The 24453-nt window shown below is 46.3% G+C and overlaps 2 protein-coding genes across 4 annotated transcripts in view; both read right to left on the bottom strand.

Annotated features, from left to right (window-relative positions):
- The window catches only part of LOC110493303 (DDB1- and CUL4-associated factor 1-like), a 44661-nt gene extending 38846 nt beyond the window's left edge, over nt 1-5815 (bottom strand). Inside the window, exons 1-4 of one of the 2 annotated variants that reach the window (XM_036950937.1) lie at nt 5632-5815; nt 4722-4848; nt 4365-4515; nt 2397-2510 (exon numbers count right to left, since the gene is read on the bottom strand). In XM_036950937.1, the coding sequence (XP_036806832.1) occupies nt 2397-2510; nt 4365-4515; nt 4722-4834 (378 nt within the window). In that variant the 5' untranslated portion in view covers nt 4835-4848; nt 5632-5815. Of the gene's footprint in view, nt 1-2396; nt 2511-4364; nt 4516-4721; nt 4849-5629 lie in introns of both variants that reach the window. The other variant, XM_036950938.1, reaches the window with a different exon arrangement.
- A 3755-nt stretch (nt 5816-9570) lies between these two features.
- The window catches only part of LOC110494825 (semaphorin-3D), a 136545-nt gene continuing 121662 nt past the window's right edge, over nt 9571-24453 (bottom strand). For both annotated transcript variants that reach the window (XM_036950936.1, XM_036950935.1), the window contains 7 exons: nt 23294-23382; nt 19440-19481; nt 17816-17973; nt 12668-12732; nt 10960-11093; nt 10416-10861; nt 9571-10289 (listed from right to left, as the gene is read on the bottom strand). In XM_036950936.1, coding sequence (XP_036806831.1) covers nt 10421-10861; nt 10960-11093; nt 12668-12732; nt 17816-17973; nt 19440-19481; nt 23294-23382 — 929 coding nt within the window. In that variant the 3' untranslated portion in view covers nt 9571-10289; nt 10416-10420. The remainder of the gene's footprint in view (nt 10290-10415; nt 10862-10959; nt 11094-12667; nt 12733-17815; nt 17974-19439; nt 19482-23293; nt 23383-24453) is intronic.

Here is a 24453-nt window from a genome sequence, read left to right as displayed (position 1 = left end):
CTGTAACACCACAGATGTCTGAATGACAGTACCTCCTAGAGGTCGACCGATTATTATGGGGGGGGGGGGGGGGGGGGGGGGGGGCAATGGAGCCAGTCAAGGATGCTAGGAGATTGACAATAACAGTACCTCCTCCTGTAACACCACAGCTGTCTGAATGACAGTACAGTACCTCCTCCTGGAAGACCACAGCTGTCTGAATGACGGTACAGTACCTCCTCCTGTAACACCACAGCTGTCTGAATGACAGTACAGTACCTCCTCCTGGAAGACCACAGCTGTCTGAATGACAGTACAGTACCTCCTCCTGTAACACCACAGCTGTCTGAATGACAGTACAGTACATTCTCCTGGAAGACCACAGCTGTCTGAATGACAGTACCTTCTCCTGTAACACCACAGATGTCTGAATGACAGTACCTCCTAGAGGTCGACCGATTATTATGGGGGGGGCAATGGAGCTAGTGAAGGATGCTAGGAGATTGACAATAACAGTACCTCCTCCTGGAAGACCACAGCTGTCTGAATGACAGTACAGTACCTCCTCCTGGAAGACCACAGCTGTCTGAATGACAGTACAGTACCTCCTCCTGGAAGACCACAGCTGTCTGAATGACAGTACAGTACCTCCTCCTCCTATAACACCACAGCTGTCTGAATGACAGTACAGTACATTCTCCTGAAAGACCACAGCTGTCTGAATGACAGTACCTCCTCCTGTAATACCACAGCTGTCTGAATGACAGAACAGTACATTCTCCTGGAAGACCACAGCTGTCTGTATGACAGTACCTTCTCCTGTAACACCACAGATGTCTGAATGACAGTACCTCCTAGAGGTCGACCGATTATTATGGGGGGGGGAGGGGGGGGGGGGCAATGGAGCTAGTCAAGGATGCTAGGAGATAACAGTACCTCCTCCTGTAACACCACAGCTGTCTGAATGACAGTACAGTACCTCCTCCTGGAAGACCACAGCTGTCTGAATGACAGTACAGTACCTCCTCCTGTAACACCACAGCTGTCTGAATGACAGTACAGTACCTCCTCCTGGAAGACCACAGCTGTCTGAATGACAGTACAGTACCTCCTCCTGTAACACCACAGCTGTCTGAATGACAGTACATTCTCCTGGAAGACCACAGCTGTCTGAATGACAGTACCTTCTCCTGTAACACCACAGATGTCTGAATGACAGTACCTCCTAGAGGTCGACCGATTATGATTTTTCAACGCCGATACCGATTATTGGAGGACCAAAAAAAAGCCGATACCGATTAAATCGGCCATTTTTTTCTCTCATTTATGTGTAATGATAATTACAACAATACTGAATGAACACTTATTTTAACTTAATATAATAAATCAATAAAATCAATTTAGCCTCAAATAAATAATGAAACATGTTCAATTTGGTTTAAATAATGCAAAAACAAAGTGTTGGAGAAGAAAGTAAAAGTGCAATATGTGCCATCTAAGAAAGCTAACGTTTCAGTTCCTTGCTCAGAACATGAGAACATATGAAAGCTGGTGGTTCCTTTTAACATGAGTCTTCAATATTCCCAGGTAAGAAGTTTTAGGTTGTAGTTATTATAGGAAGTATAGGACTATTTCTCTCTATACCATTTGTATTTCATTAACCTTTGACTATTAGATGTTCTTATAGGCACTTTAGTATTGCCAGTGTAACAGTGTAGCTTCCGTCCCTCTCCTCGCTCCTCCCTGGGCTCGAACCAGCAACACAACGACAACAGCCACCATAGAAGCAGCGTAACCCATGCAGAGCAAGGGGAACAACTACTAGAAGGCTCAGAGCGAGTGACGTTTGAAACGCTATTAGAGCACGCTAACTAGCTAGCCGGTTACACCAGCCTCATCTCGGGAGTTGATAGGCTTGAAGTCATAAACAGGGCAATGCTTGACGCACAACGAAGAGCTGCTGGCAAAACGCACGAAAGTGCTGTTTGAATGACTGTTTACGCGCCTGCTGCTGCCTACCACCACTCAGTCACATTATATGCAACGCAGGACACGCTAGATAATATATAGTAATATCATCAACCATGTGTAGTTAACTAGTGATTATGATTGATTGTTTTTTTATAAGATAAGTTTAATGCTAGCTAGCAACTTACCTTGGCTTACTGCATTCGCGTAAAAGGCAGTCTCCTTGTGGAGTGCAATGAGAGGCAGGTGGTTATTGCGTTGGACTAGTTAACTGTAAGGTTGCAAGATTGGATCCCCCGAGCTGACAAATCGGTTGCCCCAAAAAAACGATTTCCGATTGTTATGAAAACTTGAAATCGGCCCTAATTAAATCGGCCATTCAGATTAATCGGTTGACCTCTAGTACCTTCTCCTGTAACACCACAGCTGTCTGAATGACAGTACAGTACCTTCTCCTGGAACACCACAGCTGTCTCCAGACCTGGCATTATGTTCTGTAGCAGACGACACGCTGCAGTGTTCATGGACAGCTCTCTACTGGTCATCACATAGCTATTCAGCAACTAGAGGGAGAGGTCAGAGACAGGGTTAACACAGCTCTCTACTGGTCATCACATAGCTATTCAGCAACTAGAGGGAGAGGTCAGAGACAGGGTTAACACAGCTCTCTACTGGTCATCACATAGCTATTCAGCAACTAGAGGGAGAGGTCAGAGACAGGGTTAACACAGCTCTCTACTGGTCATCACATAGCTATTCAGCAACTAGAGGGAGAGGTCAGACACAGGGTTAACACAGCTCTCTACTGGTCATCACATAGCAATTCAGCAACTAGAGGGAGAGGTCAGACACAGGGTTAACACAGCTCTCTACTGGTCATCACATAGCAATTCAGCAACTAGAGGGAGAGGTCAGACACAGGGTTAACACAGCTCTCTACTGGTCATCACATAGCAATTCAGCAACTAGAGGGAGAGGTCAGACACAGGGTTAACACAGCTCTCTACTGGTCATCACATAGCAATTCAGCAACTAGAGGGAGAGGTCAGACACAGGGTTAACACAGCTCTCTACTGGTCATCACATAGCAATTCAGCAACTAGAGGGAGAGGTCAGACACAGGGTTAACACAGCTCTCTACTGGTCATCACATAGCAATTCAGCAACTAGAGGGAGAGGTCAGACACAGGGTTAACACAGCTCTCTACTGGTCATCACATAGCTATTCAGCAACTAGAGGGAGAGGTCAGACACAGGGTTAACACAGCTCTCTACTGGTCATCACATAGCAATTCAGCAACTAGAGGGAGAGGTCAGACACAGGGTTAACACAGCTCTCTACTGGTCATCACATAGCAATTCAGCAACTAGAGGGAGAGGTCAGACACAGGGTTAACACAGCTCTCTACTGGTCATCACATAGCAATTCAGCAACTAGAGGGAGAGGTCAGACACAGGGTTAACACAGCTCTCTACTGGTCATCACATAGCTATTCAGCAACTAGAGGGAGAGGTCAGAGACAGGGTTAACACAGCTCTCTACTGGTCATCACATAGCTATTCAGCAACTAGAGGGAGAGGTCAGACACAGGGTTAACACAGCTCTCTACTGGTCATCACATAGCAATTCAGCAACTAGAGGGAGAGGTCAGAGACAGGGTTAACACAGCTCTCTACTGGTCATCACATAGCTATTCAGCAACTAGAGGGAGAGGTCAGACACAGGGTTAACACAGCTCTCTACTGGTCATCACATAGCAATTCAGCAACTAGAGGGAGAGGTCAGACACAGGGTTAACACAGCTCTCTACTGGTCATCACATAGCAATTCAGCAACTAGAGGGAGAGGTCAGACACAGGGTTAACACAGCTCTCTACTGGTCATCACATAGCAATTCAGCAACTAGAGGGAGAGGTCAGACACAGGGTTAACACAGCTCTCTACTGGTCATCACATAGCTATTCAGCAACTAGAGGGAGAGGTCAGAGACAGGGTTAACACAGCTCTCTACTGGTCATCACATAGCAATTCAGCAACTAGAGGGAGAGGTCAGACACAGGGTTAACACAGCTCTCTACTGGTCATCACATAGCAATTCAGCAACTAGAGGGAGAGGTCAGACACAGGGTTAACACAGCTCTCTACTGGTCATCACATAGCAATTCAGCAACTAGAGGGAGAGGTCAGAGACAGGGTTAACACAGCTCTCTACTGGTCATCACATAGCAATTCAGCAACTAGAGGGAGAGGTCAGACACAGGGTTAACACAGCTCTCTACTGGTCATCACATAGCAATTCAGCAACTAGAGGGAGAGGTCAGACACAGGGTTAACACAGTCACAGGCCTCAGCAGTCTAATTAACGTAATAGAAGAAGTGTAGTTCAATTTGTATTGACAGTAGCCTCGATTCTTACCGCGTTTGTGAAGTCGTCATTCTTGAAGAGGATTTTGAGTAAATGTCCCAACATGCATTCTGGGTCTGCTCGTCCTGGATGTCGGTCATCAAACGGGTCAGGATCAGCTTTATGATACTCCTCTGTCTCGCGCTCTACCAGCTCGGAGATTCTAACACACGCAAAGAAAACATGAATTATCGGCTGTCTGTCATATGAAGAATAGAAGATGACTTTTGTAATGTCTACGCATCAGCAACGGATGGACCTAAAACAGCACAACAGCAACAGGCCTATACAAAAAAAAAAACATTGCCAGTAAATCCACTGAAGTCTCCCACTAGTCTTTTCCATTATTAGCTAGTTGGCGTTACTGACTTGGTGAGGATGGAGACCAGGTCGTCAGTGGTTCCTTGCTGCTCCGTCTCCCATTGTTCCAGCAGAGAGGTCAGCTCTGCCTTGGCGTCCACCAGCACAGCAGGAGAGGCCATGTTTTTTTTTTTACCTGAGAGAAGGAGGGCACAGTGAGAAAGAGAGAAAGAGAAGATGTACAATAAAGGATGATTAAGTTCTGAGATGGTACATGAGAGACGACAACTCGACGTGTGTTTACAACCCTGTTTACCCAGACTCTGATATTAGATCTTGAATGTCATCCTGACATTTCACTCTCTGCAAATGTCTAGATTAACGTTAAGAGTGAAAACAGCAGCTAAAGTCACTCGTTAGCTACTCGATGTCTGAACTGATCAACGCAGTTTGATCTAGCTTACTAGTCACGTTTAAGCTGGATAATTAGTTACTTGGACAAACGACGTGACGTAACCTAACTAGTCAGTAGACGGGGAGCAGGAGTACTGCGTAACTAGTTAGTTATTAAGTAGTTAGATGTCTAACTAACGAGTAGTTCGTTGGGAGAGAAACAAGATAAGTGTGTCAATGTGGTAGCTCTAGCTAGCAAAAAGTCATCCAACAGGTGGCTAACTAACGCTAGCATTGTGTTTGTGTGGAAACAACTTGGCGTAAATAACGTTCCCAGCCAACTGTCATGTAAATTAGCGTAGCAAGCTAAACTGCTTTTGATTTCTTCCTAACTCATACTAGGTGCGGCGTATATAGCTAGGCAGTTAGTACACTATCAGATCACTGGATTGTTTAACAATGTGTTCCCAACACAAGCCAGCAAACGTTACCGAGCACGCACGAGTCGCTCATACCGAAAAACAAGGGAGTCGTGTCACGACAGGATCACTCAAGTGCACTGCTTTTAAACACCTGGATTGCCTACCTTTTTCTGAAGTTGCAGAAGACAACTGTAGCTCAAACGTATTGTTGTGAATTTGACGAATAGGGTGGTTGGTATGAAGGGGGGGGGTGGAACGATCTATTAATATAAGCGAAAGTTTCACATGTTTATTTCGCAAACTTCACTCACGGCAGCACGCTGGAAACGTCACAGACACATGGCGACTTTTGATGACGTCATCGACGTTTTATTCAGCTCCATTCTATCTCCTTATTATCGTTCTAACTTTGTATTTATACTTTTTTTTATAATCAGGAAGATATTTATAGATTTTTATTTTATTATAAAACATTTAAAAACAATCACTACAATCGTGTGATTAAAAAATAATATATATTTTTTTTGTCTAAATGGTTAGTCATCATGACATGAACAGTGTCAGTTTTGCGGGATGTTCATTCAGGAATATATTATCGAGTTTGTTTACTTAGCTAATCAATTGTTTGTATGTGAAAGGGTGGCTTTTAAATTATAGTCATACTTGCAATTATTTAGTTTGTTCAACAATGTGTAGACCTATCTCACGAAGACTGAGGTAATGTGTCCAAATTCTGAAATCAATCGTTCCTTTTTAACATAGCAGTCTTACCTCCATTAAGAAAGGCGTTATGACATGAAATTATGATACTACATTTTATGCTAATGAATCACCAAACCATTCCCCTTCGTGATGTGTAGAGAAGCAACATTACTAGTAGCTACTGGAAGGGTGTCTCACTGAAAAAGGTCCCGTACAGCTTTATAATATACTCCTTTGACTCATATATAAAGATAACGTACACATAAATAGGATAAATAAACTGCAACCTTGCTTATTAAACGATGACTGTTACTACATAATGAAAAACAAATGACACGTCAACAAGTCAGTTGTGTAGTGTACAAAAAACCAACACTAGATGGTGATAACTATACGATAAACAACAAGTCAGTTGTGTAGTGTACAAAAAACCAACACTAGATGGTGATAACTATACGATAAACAACAAGTCAGTTGTGTAGTGTACAAAAAACCAACACTAGATGGTGATAACTATACGATAAACAACAAGTCAGTTGTGTAGTGTACAAAAAACCAACACTAGATGGTGATAACTATACGATAAACAACAAGTCAGTTGTGTAGTGTACAAAAAACCAACACTAGATGGTGATAACTATACGATAAACAACAAGTCACACGGTAGAACATGTCCATTCAGTGAACACAAGACGTTGGAAATCCGTATTTTTTCAATGTTCAGTCGTTTGCACTAGGGTTTGATACCCGGTCTGTCACACTACTGTTGAATTATGAGACCTGTGCTGATTACCAGGGCTTATCAAATTATAGACCATTTTCTAAAAATAAAAAAAATAATTAAATACAAAACAAAGATTTCATAATCGCACGTCTTCACACCCTATCTGGTGGAAGCACCTTTGGCAGCCATTACAGCTGTGAATCATTGTGAATAAGATTCTACCAACTTTGCACAACTCTTAGGGCAAAATACACTGAGTGTACAAAACATTAAGAACACATTCCTAATATTGTGTTGCACCCCACCCCTTCAATTGTCTCAAGGCCTAAAAATCCTTATTTAACTTGTCTCCTCCCCTTAATTGACACTGACTGAAGTGAATTTAAGTGAAATCAATAAGGGATCAAAGATTTCACCAGGATTCATCTGAACAGTCTTTTTTTTGGGGGGGGGGGGGGTCAAAATTCCTCAAGCTCAGTCAATTGTTTTGGAGTCATTGATGGACGAAAAAATATTCAAACCGTATCTTTGATTTCAAAACAGATTTAAATCAAGACCGAAACATTCAGGAACACTCGATACCTATTCGAAAGCCATTCAGTGTTTAAAGAAATCTGAAAGGAGGAAAGCCCAGGTCAAGAGTTAGAGGAAAACCTGCCTCAGTGTGTGTGTGTGTGTGTGTGTGTGTGTGTGTGTGTGTGTGTGTGTGTGTGTGTGTGTGTGTGTGTGTGTGTGTGTGTGTGTGTGTGTGTGTGTGTGTGTGTGTGTGTGTGTGTGTGTGTGTGTGTGTGTGTGTGTGCGTGTGTGTGTGTGTGCGTGCGTGTGTGTGTGTTCATTCTCTCCAGATGCTGAGAACCTTTGATTTTCCCAGTCAAAAATAAGCACACTGTCCAAAGCTCTGTCTGAGGTCTGTCTGACAGACTGACTATTCAACCAGCGGCCTAATTGATACAGGATACCATGCCATCTAGAAATGTTAGCCCGAGGGCTCTATTCAAGGTGCACTGCGGAAGTTCAGCTTTAGCGTAATTGAAATGTAAAGACATGGAGAATGCATTCACAGTAAACGGTGCATATGTCGACTCAATCTGAAATGACCTATACATTTCAATCTAGGAAGCTGTAACGCTTCAGCTTCAAAGCCAAACATCTTTTTGGAATTAGATCAATGTTTGTATGTTTCCTTCAGGTCTGTATATAATTTTTAAAAACTATCACTAGATGGGTTCAGAGAGACAAACCATCACATTTTGGTTGCATAACATATCTCATATCTCCGCCTCACTCTCAGAGAAAAAAAGTGGCACTGCAAGGTTTTACACAGCCAAATGTGACAAATAATTACTTTATTTTTAATTTTTAATAAAGAGCTATACAAATGATACATCCAACATAAAACAAATATACATGTGTATATATATATATATATATATATATATATATATATATAAAACAGGATTTAATACAATGATATGAGATCTGGGTTCTGGTCACAATTTGTACACTATATAGGGAACAGAGTGTGTCATTTGGGATGAGGCCTAACTCTAACCAAACACTATAGAATGAGGCTAGATTCACGTGTTGAATAAATATACGTGAAATATACAGGATAGGAACATTCCAGCTAAACACTGGATATAGATATGTCAACACTAGATATAGATATGTAAACACTAGATATGCTCTTTGCAACTAAGCCAATTGTTATACACATTGAAAATCTACGAGGACAGTAATACTGTAAGTATTACAGTATTGTAGTAATACTGTAAGTAGTAATACAGTAATACTTTACACAAAGGTACCCCATAAGCATTTATTTCTGATGGAATAAAAAAAAACACATGGAAAAATTGATGGAATATAGTGTTTTGTAAATAAACTCTTTTGGAATTTATATGTTAAATATACAGGAAAGGAACATTCCATTCCAGCTAAACACTGTATATATATTGTGTTTTGCAACAAAAAAACAATTGTTATATACATCTGAAATAAACTATTTTTTGAATGTATCTAAAATAAACTCTTCAAATGTAAAGGAGGCTTCTCAATGTTGTTGTCCACGGGACCAGGAAATGAAATGTTTCTCCTCTACTCTGCCAGGAAGGAAGGAAGGAAGGAAGGAGATGGAGGGAACATCCTTGGTTGCGCAACAGAGTGGCCCAACTCATTTCCCCTCACAGCTCTGAAGTTCCAGAACACCTGTGGTTGTGATGATGGAGCAAATAACCCTCCCCCCCCCCCCCCCCCCTCCCCCCACCCCGCCCCCCTCAACACATGTGGCAGAGAACGGTCTGTCCTGTCTTTATTTGGTAACAAACTCACCAGTCCAGAGCGCAATAACAAACGTTTCAGGTCGAAATCCTGTCTACACAGAATACAAGGGGATGATTGAGGAGTAATGTAAATCTAAAATATCATATCATACACATTATTCTGTGGGACAAAGGTTAACTGATAATAACAATATTAAGCTAAGACACAGAGTGTACAAAACATTAGGAACACCTGCTCTTTGCATTAAATAGACTGACCAGGTGAATCCAGGTGGAAGTTATGATCTCTTATTGATGTCATCTGTTAAATCCAAACGGTGGCTATTTGAAGAATTTCAAATATGAAATATATTTTGATTTAACACATTTTTGTTTTGGGTTAATACATGTATGTGTATGTGTGTGTGTTATTTCATAGTTTTGATGTCTTCACTATTATTGTACAATGTAGAAAATAGTAAAAATAAAGAAAAACCCTTGAATGAGTCGGTGTTCTAAACCGTTTGATCAGTTCTGTATGTGTGCCATTCAGAGGGTGAAGGGGGAAGACAAAAGATTTAAGTGCCTTTGAACGGGGTGTGGTAGTAGGTGCCGGGCGCACAGGTTTGAGTACGTCAAGAACTGCATCGCTGCTGGGTTTTTTTCCACGCTCAACAGTTTCCCACGTGTTTCAAAAATGGTCCACCTCACACACTGTGGGAAGCATTAGAGTCAACACGGGCCAGCATCCCTGTGGAATGCTTTCGACACCTTGTAGAGTCCATGTCCCCGACAAATTGAGTCTGTTCCGAGGGAAAAGAGGGTGGGGGGGGGGGGGGGGGGGGTACAACTCAATATTAGGAAGGTGTTCTTAATGTTTTGTCTATTCAAATAAAGGCTGTATTACTGTGTGTTCATTCATCCTCTTTATCTCCAAGGCTACTTTCTCCACCCTTGTACATGAAGTGTGCACTTGCACACTACCTGTCACGGATTTCAAGGCATAGGCTCGGTGTAAGCATTGGCTGGATGGAGTTTTTATACCATTGTTATATCCATGCTTGAAAGCGCACATATCAGGAGAAACCGCGGAGAACTGTGACACAGCCCACATCTCTGTCCATCCCCATCCCCATCCCCAACCCCATCCCCACCCCCAGCCCCAGCCCCAGCCCCAGCCCCATCCCCACCCCCATCCCCACCCCCAGCCCCATCCCCATCCCCATCCCCAGCCCCAGCCCCAGCCCCATCCCCATCCCCAGCTGGTCATTGTAGTGGGGTGGAGTCGTGCCGTCGCACCCTGGCCTTGCCGTTGTCCACCTGGGTCTGTTTCCATTTCAACTGGCGTAGCTTCTTCTTCTCTCTGTACCACAGCTGCTCACAGTACTCGGTTGCGCTCATGCTAGCCATGCCCACCATGTGCAGGTCCTTATAGTTCCTGAGGAGCTTGGTGTGTCTCTGGGTGTGGCTCCCAGGACCTCCAGGGCTCCCCCTCAGCCCTGCCCCTCCGGCCCCAGGATCAGATGCCCTGGCCTGGGATGCTGTCATGCTCTGCTGGGGTATAACCTGGAGGTCGTAGCGGGCCTGAACCTGGGAGAAGGAGTGCTCCAGGGTGGTACAGCTGTAGAGGCCAGCGTCCCCTGGCTCCAGCCGCTGCACCAGGAGACCCTGCTTCATGTGGACTATACGATCCTCGCTCTGGAGCAGCTGAACGAGGACAGCAGAGCAAGACAAGAAAAAGTTCATTATTAGATGAATATTAGTCAATGGTTCAATTATGAATGAGAAGATCAATGTTCCCTCACCTCTCTGCTAGTGCGAGTGTGTGACGGCTGAACTGTCCACTTGACTGTAGCCTGTTGGGATCTGGGCATACACTCTAGGAAGGTTGAGCTGCTCTGCACCCCATAGATCACTTTCAGCTCCACTGACTCAGAACCTGGAAGGCAGGAAACAGGAGCTGTTAAAAGTTATTTCACTACTTCAGAGTTCTGGGGGGGGGGGGCACGATCTGATTCAGAGTTCTGGGGGGGGCACGATCTGATTCAGAGTTCTGGGGGGGGCACGATCTGATTCAGAGTTCTGGGGGGGGGGGGGGGCACGATCTGATTCAGAGATCTGGGGGGGAGGGACACGATCTGATTCAGAGTTCTGCGGGGGACACGATCTGATTCAGAGTTCTGGGGGAGGGGGGAGGGGGCACGATCTGGTTCAGAGTTCTGGGGGGGAGGGACACGATCTGGTTCAGAGTTCTGGGGGGGGAGGGACCCGATCTGATTCAGAGTTCTGGGGGGAGGGGACACGATCTGGTACAGAGTTCTGGGGGGGAGGGACACGATCTGGTTCAGAGTTCTGGGGGTACACACGATCTGGTTCAGAGTTCTGGGGGTACACACGATCTGGTTCAGAGTTCTCTTTTGTGATCCTCCTTCAAAGGATTAGGTTACGATTTGAGGAGGGTAAATTGACCCTAGATCTGTGCCTCAGAGGGCAACTTGTACCTAGCTAGAGCTGTACAGTAGGTCCACTAGAGGGCGAACTAACGGTTCGTCATCAGCTAAACTGTCGGACACGATCATAGCATTGGGTCATACCGAAGCCGTCTCTGCTGCAAAGAGTCGACTAATTCATTAACCTATGAGCAGTCACATCTAATCTCCAGACATTTACAGCTGGTCTGGTACCGTACCACGTTACATCAGCACACATCGTGGTAATACCGAACTGGAGGAAAGCTGACTGACTGGTGGCTACAACGGACTGTAAACTAATATATTATGATATAAGACGGAGAAAGAAGTGAACTTACAGTACATCAGACATGGTCCTAGGAGCCTAGTGAACTAAGGCAGGCTGGCCCTGTAGCAAACTAATACATTAAAAGCCACAATAATATGAGTTAAGTTACCTACTGAGTTGAGACTGGCTGGCGCTAGCTGCAGTAATATGAATTAAGTTACCTACTGAGTTGAGACTGGCTGGCGCTAGCTGCAGTAATATGAGTTAAGTTACCTACTGAGTTGAGACTGGCTGGCGCTAGCTGCAGTAATATGAGTTAAGTTACCTACTGAGTTGAGACTGGCTGGCGCTAGCTGCAGTAATATGAGTTAAGTTACCTACTGAGTTGAGACTGGCTGGCGCTAGCTGCAGTAATATGAGTTAAGTTACCTACTGAGTTGAGACTGGCTGGCGCTAGCTGCAGTAATATGAGTTAAGTTACCTACTGAGTTGAGACTGGCTGGCGCTAGCTGCAGTAATATGAATTAAGTTACCTACTGAATTGAGACTGGCTGGCGCTAGCTGCAGTAATATGAGTTAAGTTACCTACTGAGTTGAGACTGGCTGGCGCTAGCTGCAGTAATATGAATTAAGTTACCTACTGAATTGAGACTGGCTGGCGCTAGCTGCAGTAATATGAGTTAAGTTACCCACTGAGTTGAGACTGGCTGGCGCTAGCTGCAATAAGAGGCATACAGAATCATAGACAGACGCACACACAAACACACTAATTACCATCTTCTGCATTGTGACACTGGCTCATTGAATCCCCATGTTTCACATCCTGGCGCCGAGCTCGCCTGAGGAGATAAAATAGCAGACAGCCTGGATGTCATAACCATGTCATAACCTGGATGTCATAACCTGGATGTCATAACCTGGATGTCATAACCTGGATCACATAACCTGGGTGTCAAAACCTGGGTGTCATAACCTGGATGTCATAACCTGGGTGTCAAAACCTGGGTGTCATAACCTGGATGTCATAACCATGTCATAACCTGGATGTCATAACCTGGATGTCATAACCATGTCATAACCTGGGTGTCATAACCTGGGTGTCATAACCTGGATGTCATAACCTGGGTGTCAAAACCTGGGTGTCATAACCTGGATGTCATAACCATGTCATAACCTGGATGTCATAACCTGGATGTCATAACCTGGATGGCATAACCTGGGTGTCATAACCTGGATGTCATAACCATGTCATAACCTGGATGTCATAACCTGGATGTCATAACCTGGATGTCATAACCTGGATGGCATAACCTGGGTGTCATAACCATGTCATAACCTGGATGGCATAACCTGGATGTCATAACCATGTCATAACCATGTCATAACCATGTCATAACCTGGATGTCATAACCTGGATGGCATAACCTGGATGTCATAACCATGTCATAACCATGTCATAACCATGTCATAACCATGTCATAACCTGGGTGTCATAACCTGGATGTCATAACCATGTCATAACCATGTCATAACCTGGATGTCATAACCTGGCTGTCATAACCTGGATGTCATAACCATGTCATAACCATGTCATAACCATGTCATAACCATGTCATAAACATGTCATAACCATGTCATAACCATGTCATAACCATGTCATAACCTGGATGTCATAACCATGTCATAACCATGACATAACCTGGATGTCATAACCACGTCATAACCATGACATAACTCTGGTAGCTTTGAACCGTGGCAGAATGTTTGTTTGTTTATTTGGTTGTTGGATACCCGTTAGCTGGGGGGGGGGGGGGGGGGGGGGGGGTTGGGGGGCACGCAATGCAAATAGTCCTGTCCAGGAGTCTTATGGCTTGGGGGTAAATACTGTTGAAAAGCCTTTTTGTCCTAGACTTGGCACTCCGGTACCGCCATGCGGTAGTAGAGAGAACAGCCTGTGGCTGGGGTCTTTGTCAATTTTTAGGGCCTTCCTCTGACACCGCCTGGTGACGAGGTCCTGGATGGCAGGAATCTTAGCCCCAGTGATGTACTGGGCCGTACGCTCTACCCTCTGTAGTGCCTTGCCGAGCAGTTGCCTTGCAGCTGTTCCTTTTGAGGATCTCAGGACCCATGCCAAATCTTTTTAGTTTCCTGAGGCTTTGTCGTGCCCTCTTCATGACTGTCTTGGTGTGTTTGGACCATTCTAGTTTGTTGGTGATGTGGACACCGAGGAACATGAAGCTCTCAACCTGCTCCACTACAGCCCCGTCGGTGAGAATGGGGGCGTACTCGGTCCCCCTTTTGCTATAGTCCACAATAATCTCCTTACTCTTTGGTTACGTTGAGGGAGAGGTTGTTATTCTGGTACCACCCGGCCAGGTCTCTGACTTCCTCCCTATAGGCTGTCTCGTCGTTGTCGGTGATCAGGCCTACCACTGTTGTGTCGTCTGCAAACTTAATGATGGTGTTGTAGTCATGCCTGGCCACGCAGTCGTGGGTGATCAGGAAGTACAGGAGGGGACTGAGCACGCACCCCTGGGGAGCTCCCGCGTTGAGGAACAGTGTTGCTACCTACCCTCACCACCTGGGGGCGGCCCGTCAGGAAGTCCAGGATCCAGTTGCAGAGGGAGGTGTTCAGTCCCAGGATCCTTAGCTTAGTGATGAACTTTGAGGGTACTATGGTGTTGAACACTGAGCTGTAATCAATGAATAGCTTTCTCACATAAGTGTTCCTTTTGTCCAGGTGGGAAAGGGCAGTGTGGAGTGCAATAGAGATTGTATCATCTGTGGATCTGTTTGGGTGGTGTGAAAATTGGAGTGGGTCTAGGGTTTCTGGGAAAATGGTGCTGATGTGAGCCATTACCAACCTTTCAAAGCACTTCATGGCTACAGACGTGAGTGCTACGAGTCTGTAGTCATTTAGGCAAGTTGCTTTTGTGTTCTTAGGCACAGGGACTATGGTGGTCTGCTTGAAACATTTTGGTTTTACAGACTTAATCAGGGACATGTTGAAAATGTCAGTGAAGACGCCTGCCAGTTGGTCAGCACGGAGCACACATCCTGGTAATCCGTCTGGCCCCACAGCCTTGTGCATGTTGACCTGTTTAAAGGTCTTACTCATGTCAGCTACGGAGAGCGTGATCACACAGTCGTCCGGAACAGCTGATGCTCTCATGCATGCCTCAGCATTGCTTGCCTCAAAGCGAGCATAGAAGTGATTTAGCTCGTCTGGTAGGCTCGTGTCACTGGGCAGCTCGCGGCTGTGCTTCCCTTTGTAGTCTGTAATAGTTTGCAAGCCCTGCCACATAAGACAAGCGTCGGAGCCAGTGTAGTATGATTCAATCTTAGCCCTGTATTGACGCTTTGCCTGTTTGATGGTTCGTCGCAGGGCATAGCAGGATTTCTTGTAAGCTTCCGGTGTGTCCCGCACATTGAAAACGGCAGTTCTACCCTTTAGCTCAGTGCAAATGTTGCCTGTAATCCATGGCTTCTGGTTGAGGTATGTACGTACAGTCACTGTGGGGACAACGTCCTCGATGCACTTATTGATAAAGCCAGTGACTGATGTGGTGTACTCCTCAATGCCATCGGAAGAATCCCAGAACACGTTCCAGTCTGAGCTGCAAACAGTCCTGTAGTTTAGCATCTGCTTCATCTGACCACTTTTTTATAGACCGAGTCACTCTCTCGGCAAGTAGTGTGGCCTGCAATTTATCACAATATATTCTACTTCAGGCGAGCAAAATTTAGAGACTTCCTTAGATTTCATGCACCAGCTGTTGTTTACAAATATCCCTCGTCTTACCGGAGTGTGCTGTTCTATCTTGATGGTGCAGCGTGTATCCCGCTAGCTGAATATCCATGTTGTCGTTCAGCCATGATTCCGTGAAACATAGGATATTACAGTTTTTGATGTCCCATTGGTGGGATATTTTCGTGACCGTACCTCGTCTAGTTGATTGTCCAATGATTGCACGTTGGCGAATAGCATTGGCGGTAACGGCAGCTTTCCCAACTCGCCTTTTCCAGGTCCTGGCATCCAGCTCTTTGTCATCTGTAACTGTGTCGCTTCCTCTTGCAAATAACGTGGATGTCGGCCCTGCCGGGTGTTTGGAGAATGTCTTGTGCGTCTTGTTTGTTGAATAATTTTTTTTGTCTAATCCGAGGTGAGTGATCACTGTCCTGATATCCAGAAGCTCTTTGTCTAATCCGAGGTGAGTGATCGCTGTCCTGATATCCAGAAGCTCTTTGTCTAATCCGAGGTGAGTGATCGCTGTCCTGATATCCAGAAGCTCTTTGTCTAATCCGAGTGATCGCTGTCCTGATTTCCAGAAGCTCTTTGTCTAATCCGAGGTGAGTGATCGCTGTCCTGATATCCAGAAGCTCTTTGTCTAATCCGAGGTGAGTGATCGCTGTCCTGATATCCAGAAGCTCTTTGTCTAATCCGAGGTGAGTGATCTCTGTCCTGATTATCCAGAAACTCTTTGTCTAATCCGAGGTGAGTGATCGCTGTCCTGATTTCCAGAAGCTCTTTGTCTAATCCGAGGTGAGTGATCTCTGTCCTGATATCCAGAAGCTCTTTGTCTAATCCGAGGTGAGTGATCGCTGTCCTGATATCCAGAAGCTCTTTGTCTAATCCGAGGTGAGTGATCGCTGTCCTGATATCCAGAAGCTCTTTGTCTAATCCGAGGTGAGTGATCGCTGTCCTGACATCCAGAAGCTCTTTGTCTAATCTGAGGTGAGTGATCTCTGTCCTGATATCCAGAAGCTCTTTGTCTAATCCGAGGTGAGTGATATCTTTCCTGATATCCAGAAGCTCTTTGTCTAATCCGAGGTGAGTGATCTCTGTCCTGATATCCAGAAGCTCTTTGTCTAATCTGAGGTGAGTGATCTCTGTCCTGATATCCAGAAGCTCTTTGTCTAATCCGAGGTGATTGATCGCTGTCCTGATATCCAGAAGATCTTTGTCTAATCCGAGGTGAGTGATCGCTGTCCTGATATCCAGAAGATCTTTGTCTAATCCGAGGTGAGTGATCGCTGTCCTGATATCCAGAAGCTCTTTGTCTAATCCGAGGTGAGTGATCGCTGTCCTGATATCCAGAAGCTCTTTGTCTAATCTGAGGTGAGTGATCGCTGTCCTGATATCAAGAAGCTCTTTGTCTAATCTGAGGTGAGTGATCGCTGTCCTGATATCCAGAAGCTCTTTGTCTAATCTGAGGTGAGTGATCGCTGTCCTGATATCAAGAAGCTCTTTGTCTAATCTGAGGTGAGTGATCGCTGTCCTGATATCAAGAAGCTCTTTGTCTAATCTGAGGTGAGTGATCGCTGTCCTGATATCCAGAAGCTCTTTGTCTAATCCGAGGTGAGTGATCGCTGTCCTGATATCCAGAAGCTCTTTGTCTAATCTGAGGTGAGTGATCGCTGTCCTGATATCCAGAAGCTCTTTGTCTAATCCGAGGTGAGTGATCGCTGTCCTGATATCCAGAAGCTCTTTGTCTAATCTGAGGTGAGTGATCGCTGTCCTGATATCCAGAAGCTCTTTGTCTAATCCGAGGTGAGTGATCGCTGTCCTGATATCCAGAAGCTCTTTGTCTAATCTGAGGTGAGTGATCGCTGTCCTGATATCAATAAGCTATTTTTTGCCGTAAAATACAGTTGCAGAAACATTATGTACAAAATAAGTTACAAATATCACGGAAAAAAACACATGATAGCACAACTGGTTGGCGCCCGTAAAACTGCAGCCATTTCTTCCGGCACCATTTTGTATGAATGTAAAATGTTTTTTAAAAAATGGCAATAAATATATTGTACAAAACATTTAATGCTTGATGTTATTGGTTACTACTATTGATACCCCAAAAATTATTTGATGTGGAGATCAGAATTGCTGTTCTGGGCGCTTATCCTAAGTAGAGTAGTTACCTCTTGTTGCTGGGAAAGTATCGGTTGCATGTGTTCCCGTCCCAGACACAGTAAGGGTCTCTGGCCAGACAGCAGTCAGCACAGTCTTTACCGTACAGCTCACACCTCTGCAGGGGTAACTGGGCCACTCCCTCATCACTGCTTACGTACACCTGTTGCTGTAGACACACATACAAAGCAGGGAAGATGATTTCATTTACATTTAAAGTAACTTTTAATTCATGTAATTTAATTATATTGAATGTAATTAATGACCAAGGAATTGAATTGTCATAGTAGCTTCTACAACTGTCAATGTGTCACGTATAATCCCTCTCCGGGGTTCGAGGTCGTCAGGCTGCTCATTATTACGCACACCCGTCACCATCATTACGCGTATCAGACTCACCTGGACTCTATCATCTGCCTCATTTCCTTCCCTATATATGACACTCCCTTTGGTTCTTTCCCTAGGCGTCATTGACTCTGTTCCCAGTGTCCGCTACCCGTGTTCCTTGTTTTGTTCTACGTTTATTAAATTAATTAAATACACTCCCTGAACTTACTTCCCCTATTCTCAGCGGACACGTTGCACTTTGTAAAGTTAGTCTCTCATTCATTTTAGGTGCTTGAGATTACTCTAAAGCGTTGGTATGCAGGAAAATATTTACACATAGAATCTGGATGGTGGGATTTTCAAGACCTATACCCAACGTGGCTACACCTGCAATCCCAAACGTCTCTGTGAGTAGGCTACTGCTGGAGAAACTATGTGTAAATCAAATCAAATCAAATGTATTTATATAGCCCTTCGTACATCAGCTGATATCTCAAAGTGCTGTACAGAAACCCAGCCTAAAACCCCCAAACAGCAAGCAATGCAGGTGTAGAAGCACGGCGGCTCGGAAAAACTCCCTAGGAAGGCCAGAAACTAGGAAGAAGGCTACTGGTGGAGAAACTATGTGTAAACAGTGCTGATGCTCTATAGCAGGGATCATCAACTAGATTCAGCAGTGGAACTATTTTTGCGGAAGGTCGGAGGGGGGGAGCGGAACATAATTTAACGGAACATAATTTAAAATAATTTGCAGATTGCAAATTGACCGCAAGAAGCCCAAAAATATATAATATATGACTAAAACATAATAATTTCAAACCTGGCTTACATTTGTGAATGATCTCATCTTTCTATTATGTGTGGGAATACTTGGAAACAGATTTACAAAATAAAAATCACGTGGAGCTGATTGTCTGGTGTTTTTACAGTCTTTTATGCCCAACAATGAACTAAACACTTTATTTGTAATTGCTCAGAAATCTTGGAGTGCCAAATCAAACTACCCAGTTGGGGAACCCTGATCTATTTGAATCATTACTGGAATGGTATTTTACTGCCACATTAAACTGTTAACTGAGGATGACCACGCACACACACACACGCACGCATGCACGCACGCACGCACGCACACACACACACACACACACACACACACGTAGGCAAATACACACACACACACACACACACACACACACACACACGTAGGCACGCACACACACATGTAGACACACACACACACACACACACACACACACACACACACACACACACACACACACACACACACACACAGCACTGCAGACTTACCCGTTTGGTAGACAGCTCCATGCTAAGGATAGGGGCGTGATTCTGTAGGATCAGAACACAGGATCAGATGGGTTATTAGTATTACAAAGGATGCAGGGGAGCGGTGTACATGTGTGCGTGTGCGTGTGTGTGTTTGTGTGTATGAGATAATGAAGAATAAAGCTCCTCTAGAGGATTCACATAATTTACACCACTACCACCATTATCACCACTTTCACCACTACCACCATTATCACCACTACCACCATTATCACCACTTTCACCACTACCACCATTATCACCACTACCACCATTATCACCACTGCCACCATTACCACCACTACCACCATTATCACAACTACCACCACTATCATCACTACCACCATTATCACCACTACCACCATTACCACCATTATCACCACTACCAACATTACCACCACTACCAACATTATCACAACTACCAACATTAGCACCACTACCAACATTATTACCACTATCACCACTAACATTATTACCACTATCACCACTTTCATCATTACCACCACTATCACCACTACCAACATTATCACCACTACCAACATTATTGCCACTATCACCACTACCAACATTATCACCACTACCACCACTACCACCATTATCACAATTGACACCATTATCACTTCTGCCACAATTAACACCATTATCACCTCTACCACCATTATCACCACTTCCACCACTACCACCATTTACATCACTATCACCATTACCACCACCTTTACCGCCATAATCACCATTGTCATCACTACCAGCATTATCACCACCATCACAATTACCACCACCATTACCACCACTACCACCAATTATCAGCACTACCACCATTATTACCACTATCACCACAATCACCACCATCACAATTACCGCCAGTATCACCATTACCACCATTATCACAATTAACACCATTATCACCAGTATCTGTCTCAGTGATTCATTTAAACTTCATTTAAACTTGGTAACATTGTGAGTCAATGGTCCCAGACAGTCCAAGTGACGCGATGATTACCTCGCTATCATTTGTCTCGTGACATTCCACACTAACTGTCCTAGCTAACTTTCTACCAGGCCGAGGCCACTCAGATACGCACACACGTATGCACACACACACACACACACACACACACACACACACACGGGCACACACACACTGACCTCTTTACTACGTTTGCGTCTGTGAGCTATATGGTAAACCTGTACCCAAGGCCTGCCAGGGGCATATCAAGGAGCATATGAAAGTCAACCCCACCCCCCAGACATTGAATTTAAGCTCCTTTGGGGTGGAGAAATGAAGGTGTGGTGGAGGTGTGTCTACAGATACACCATATCCTCTCTCTTCTCCTCCACTCTCTTCTCCTCCCCTCTCCACTCTCTTCTCCTCCCCTCTCCACTCTCTTCTCCTCCCCTCTCCTCTCCTCCTTTCTCCTCTCCTCCTTTCCCCTCCCTCTTCTCCTCTCCTCTCTCTTCTCATCCCTCTTCTCCTCCACTCTCCTCTCTCTTCTCCTACCTCTTCTCTCTCTTCTCCTCCCCTCTCCGCTCTCTTCTCCTCCCCTCTTCTCTCCTCCTTTCCCCTCTCTCTTCTCCTCTCCTCTCTCTTCTCATCCCTCTTCTCCTCCCCTCTCCTCTCTCTTCTCCTCCCTCTTCTACTCCACTCTCTCTTCTCCTCCTTTTCTTTCTCTCTTCTCCTCCCCTCTCCTCTTTCTTCTCATCACTCTTCTCCTCCCCTCTCTCTTCTCCTCCCTCTTCTCCTCCCCTCTCTCTTCTCCTCCTTTTCCCTCTCTCTTCTCCTCCCCTCTCCTCCCTCTTCTCCTCCCCTCTCCTCCCTCTTCTCTTCTCCTCTCCTCTCTCTTCTCCTCCCGCTTCTCTTCTCCTCTCCTCTCCTCCCTCTTCTCCTCCCGCTTCTCTTCTCCTCCCCTCTCTCTTCTCCTCCTTTTCCCTCTCTCTTCTCCTCCCCTCTCCTCTCACTTCTCCTCCCTCTTCTCCTCCCCTCTCCTCCCCTCTCCTCTCTCTTCTCCTCCTTTTCCCTCTCTTCTCCTCCCCTCTCCTCTCTCTTCTCCTCCCCTCTCCTCTCTCTTCTCCTCTTCCCTCTCTCTTCCGTCTGTCTGTCTATGTGGGAAGCATCTGTATCTGTTTTTCCTTTTAGGGGGTTAGTTGGTTAATTACATTGTAGTTAATTAGTTGGTTAGTTCGTTAGGTAAAGTATGTGATTGCCCCAATGGAAACAACAGCCAGTGCTGTTGTCAGAAACACCTAGCTCACATTACATGGCAGACAGGCGGGTCAACAGATGGTACGGCAGACAGGCGGGTCAACAGATGGTACGGCAGACAGGAGGGTCAACAGATGGTACGGCAGACAGGCGGGTATACAGATGGTATGGCAGACAGGCGGGTCAACAGATGGTATGGCAGACAGGCGGGTCAACAGATGGTATGGCAGACAGACAGGTCAACAGATGGTATGGCAGACAGGCGGGTCAACAGATGGTATGGCAGACAGGCGGGTCAACAGATGGTATGGCAGACAGGCGGGCCAACAGATGGTATGGCAGACAGGCGGGTCAACAGATGGTATGGCAGACAGACAGGTCAACAGATGGTATGGCAGACAGGAGGGTCAACAGATGGTATGGCAGACAGGAGGGTCAACAGATGGTATGGCAGACAGACAGGTCAACAGATGGTATGGCAGACAGGTGGGTCAACAGATGGTATGGCAGACAGACAGGTCAACAGATGGTATGGCAGACAGGCGGGTATACAAACGGTAAGGCAGACAGGCGGGTATACAGATGGTATGGCAGACAGACAGGTCAACAGATGGTATGGCAGACAGACAGGTCAACAGATGGTATGGCAGACAGACAGGTCAACAGATGGTATGGCAGACAGGCGGGTATACAGATGGTATGGCAGACAGGCGGGTCAACAGATGGTACGGCAGACAGGTGGGTCAACAGATGGTATGGCAGACAGGAGGGTCAACAGATGGTAAGGCAGACAGACAGGTCAACAGATGGTATGGCAGACAGGTGGGTATACAGATGGTATTGCAGACAGACAGGTCAACAGATGGTATGGCAGACAGACAGGTCAACAGATGGTATGGCAGACAGACAGGTCAACAGATGGTATGGCAGACAGGCGGGTCCACAGATGGTACGGCAGACAGGCGGGTCAACAGATGGTATGGCAGACAGGTGGGTATACAGATGGTATGGCAGACAGGTGGGTATACAGATGGTATGCCAGACAGGCGGGTATACAGATGGTATGGCAGACAGATGGGTCAACAGATGGTATGGCAGACAGATGGGTCAACAGATGGTATGGCAGACAGGAGGGTCAACAGATGGTATGGCAGACAGACAGGTCAACAGATGGTATGGCAGACAGGTGGGTCAACAGATGGTATGGCAGACAGACAGGTCAACAGATGGTATGGCAGACAGGCGGGTATACAGACGGTAAGGCAGACAGGCGGGTATACAGATGGTATGGCAGACAGGTGGGTATACAGATGGTATGGCAGACAGGTGGGTATACAGATGGTATGGCAGACAGGTGGGTATACAGATGGTATGGCAGACAGGCGGGTATACAGACGGTAAGGCAGACAGACAGGTCAACAGATGGTATGGCAGACAGGAATTTCCAAGAGAGACCTGGTCCAATTTTCAGATCAGTGAAGTATATAGGCCGTTGGGTATAAACGTTTCTACACTGGGCCCCATTCAGATGAAGTTCCTATTGCTCCTGAAGCTCTTGCTCCTGAAACTCTTGACTCGGTAGTAGGACACTTTAAGAGAAGACGAAATGGTGAAGCTGAAGCAGGCCCCTTCTCACCTGAAACACAGTCAGCTGCTCCAGAATGATCTCCTCAGGTTCCCTGTTCTCTTTAGGAATAGACACCACTTTCAGCACCTGGCCATCATCTAATGAGCAGGGAGAAATAGAGAGAGGGGAGGGGGGGATAGAGAGAGGGGAGGGGGGGAATAGAGAGGGGGGAGGGGGGGAATGGAGAGAGGGTAGGGGGGAATGGAGAGAGGGGAGGGGGGGAAAGAGAGAGGGGAGGGGGGAATAGAGAGAGGGGGGGAATGGAGAGAGGGGAGGGGGGAGGGGGGAATGGAGAGAGGGGAGGGGGGGAAAGAGAGAGGGGAGGGGGGAATAGAGAGAGGGGGGAATGGAGAGAGGGGAGGGGGGAATGGAGCGAGGGGAGGGGGGAATGGAGAGAGGGGAGGGGGGGAATGGAGAGAGGGGAGGGGGGAATGGAGAGAAGGGAGGGGGGGAATGGAGAGAGGGGAGGGGGGAAAGAGAGAGGGGAGGGGGGAAAGAGAGAGGGGAGGGGGGAATAGAGAGAGGGGGGGAATGGAGAGAGGGGAGGGGGGAGGGGGGAATGGAGAGAGGGGAGGGGGGAAAGAGAGAGGGGAGGGGGGAATAGAGAGAGGGGGGGAATGGAGAGAGGGGAGGGGGGAATGGAGAGAGAGGAGGGGGGGAATGGAGAGAGGGGAGGGGGGGAATGGAGAGAGGGGAGGGGGGAGGGGGGAATGGAGAGAGGGGAGGGGGGAAAGAGAGAGGGGAGGGGGGAATAGAGAGAGGGGGGGAATGGAGAGAGGGGAGGGGGAATGGAGAGAGAGGAGGGGGAATGGAGAGAGAGGAGGGGGGGAATGGAGAGAGGGGAGGGGGGGAATGGAGAGAGGGGAGGGGTAATAGAGAGAGGGGAGGGGGGAATGGAGAGAGGGGAGGGTGGGAATGGAGAGAGGGGAGGGGGGGAATGGAGAGAGGGGAGGGGGGGAATGGAGAGAGAGGAGGGGGTAATAGAGAGAGGGGAGGGGGGATTGAAGAGGGGAGGGGGGGATCGGAGAGGGGAGGGGGGAATGGAGAGAGGGGATGGGGGGGAATGGAGAGAGGGGAGGGGGGGAATGGAGAGAGGGGAGGGGGGGAATGGAGAGAGGGGAGGGGGTAATAGAGAGAGGGGAGGGGGTAATAGAGAGAGGGGAAGGGGT

This window comes from Oncorhynchus mykiss, chromosome 17, assembly GCF_013265735.2.
Source record: "Oncorhynchus mykiss isolate Arlee chromosome 17, USDA_OmykA_1.1, whole genome shotgun sequence".
NCBI lineage: Eukaryota > Metazoa > Chordata > Actinopteri > Salmoniformes > Salmonidae > Oncorhynchus > Oncorhynchus mykiss.
The sequence above is the reverse complement of the archived record's forward strand: the minus strand, read 5'-3'. Positions and strand labels throughout refer to the sequence as shown.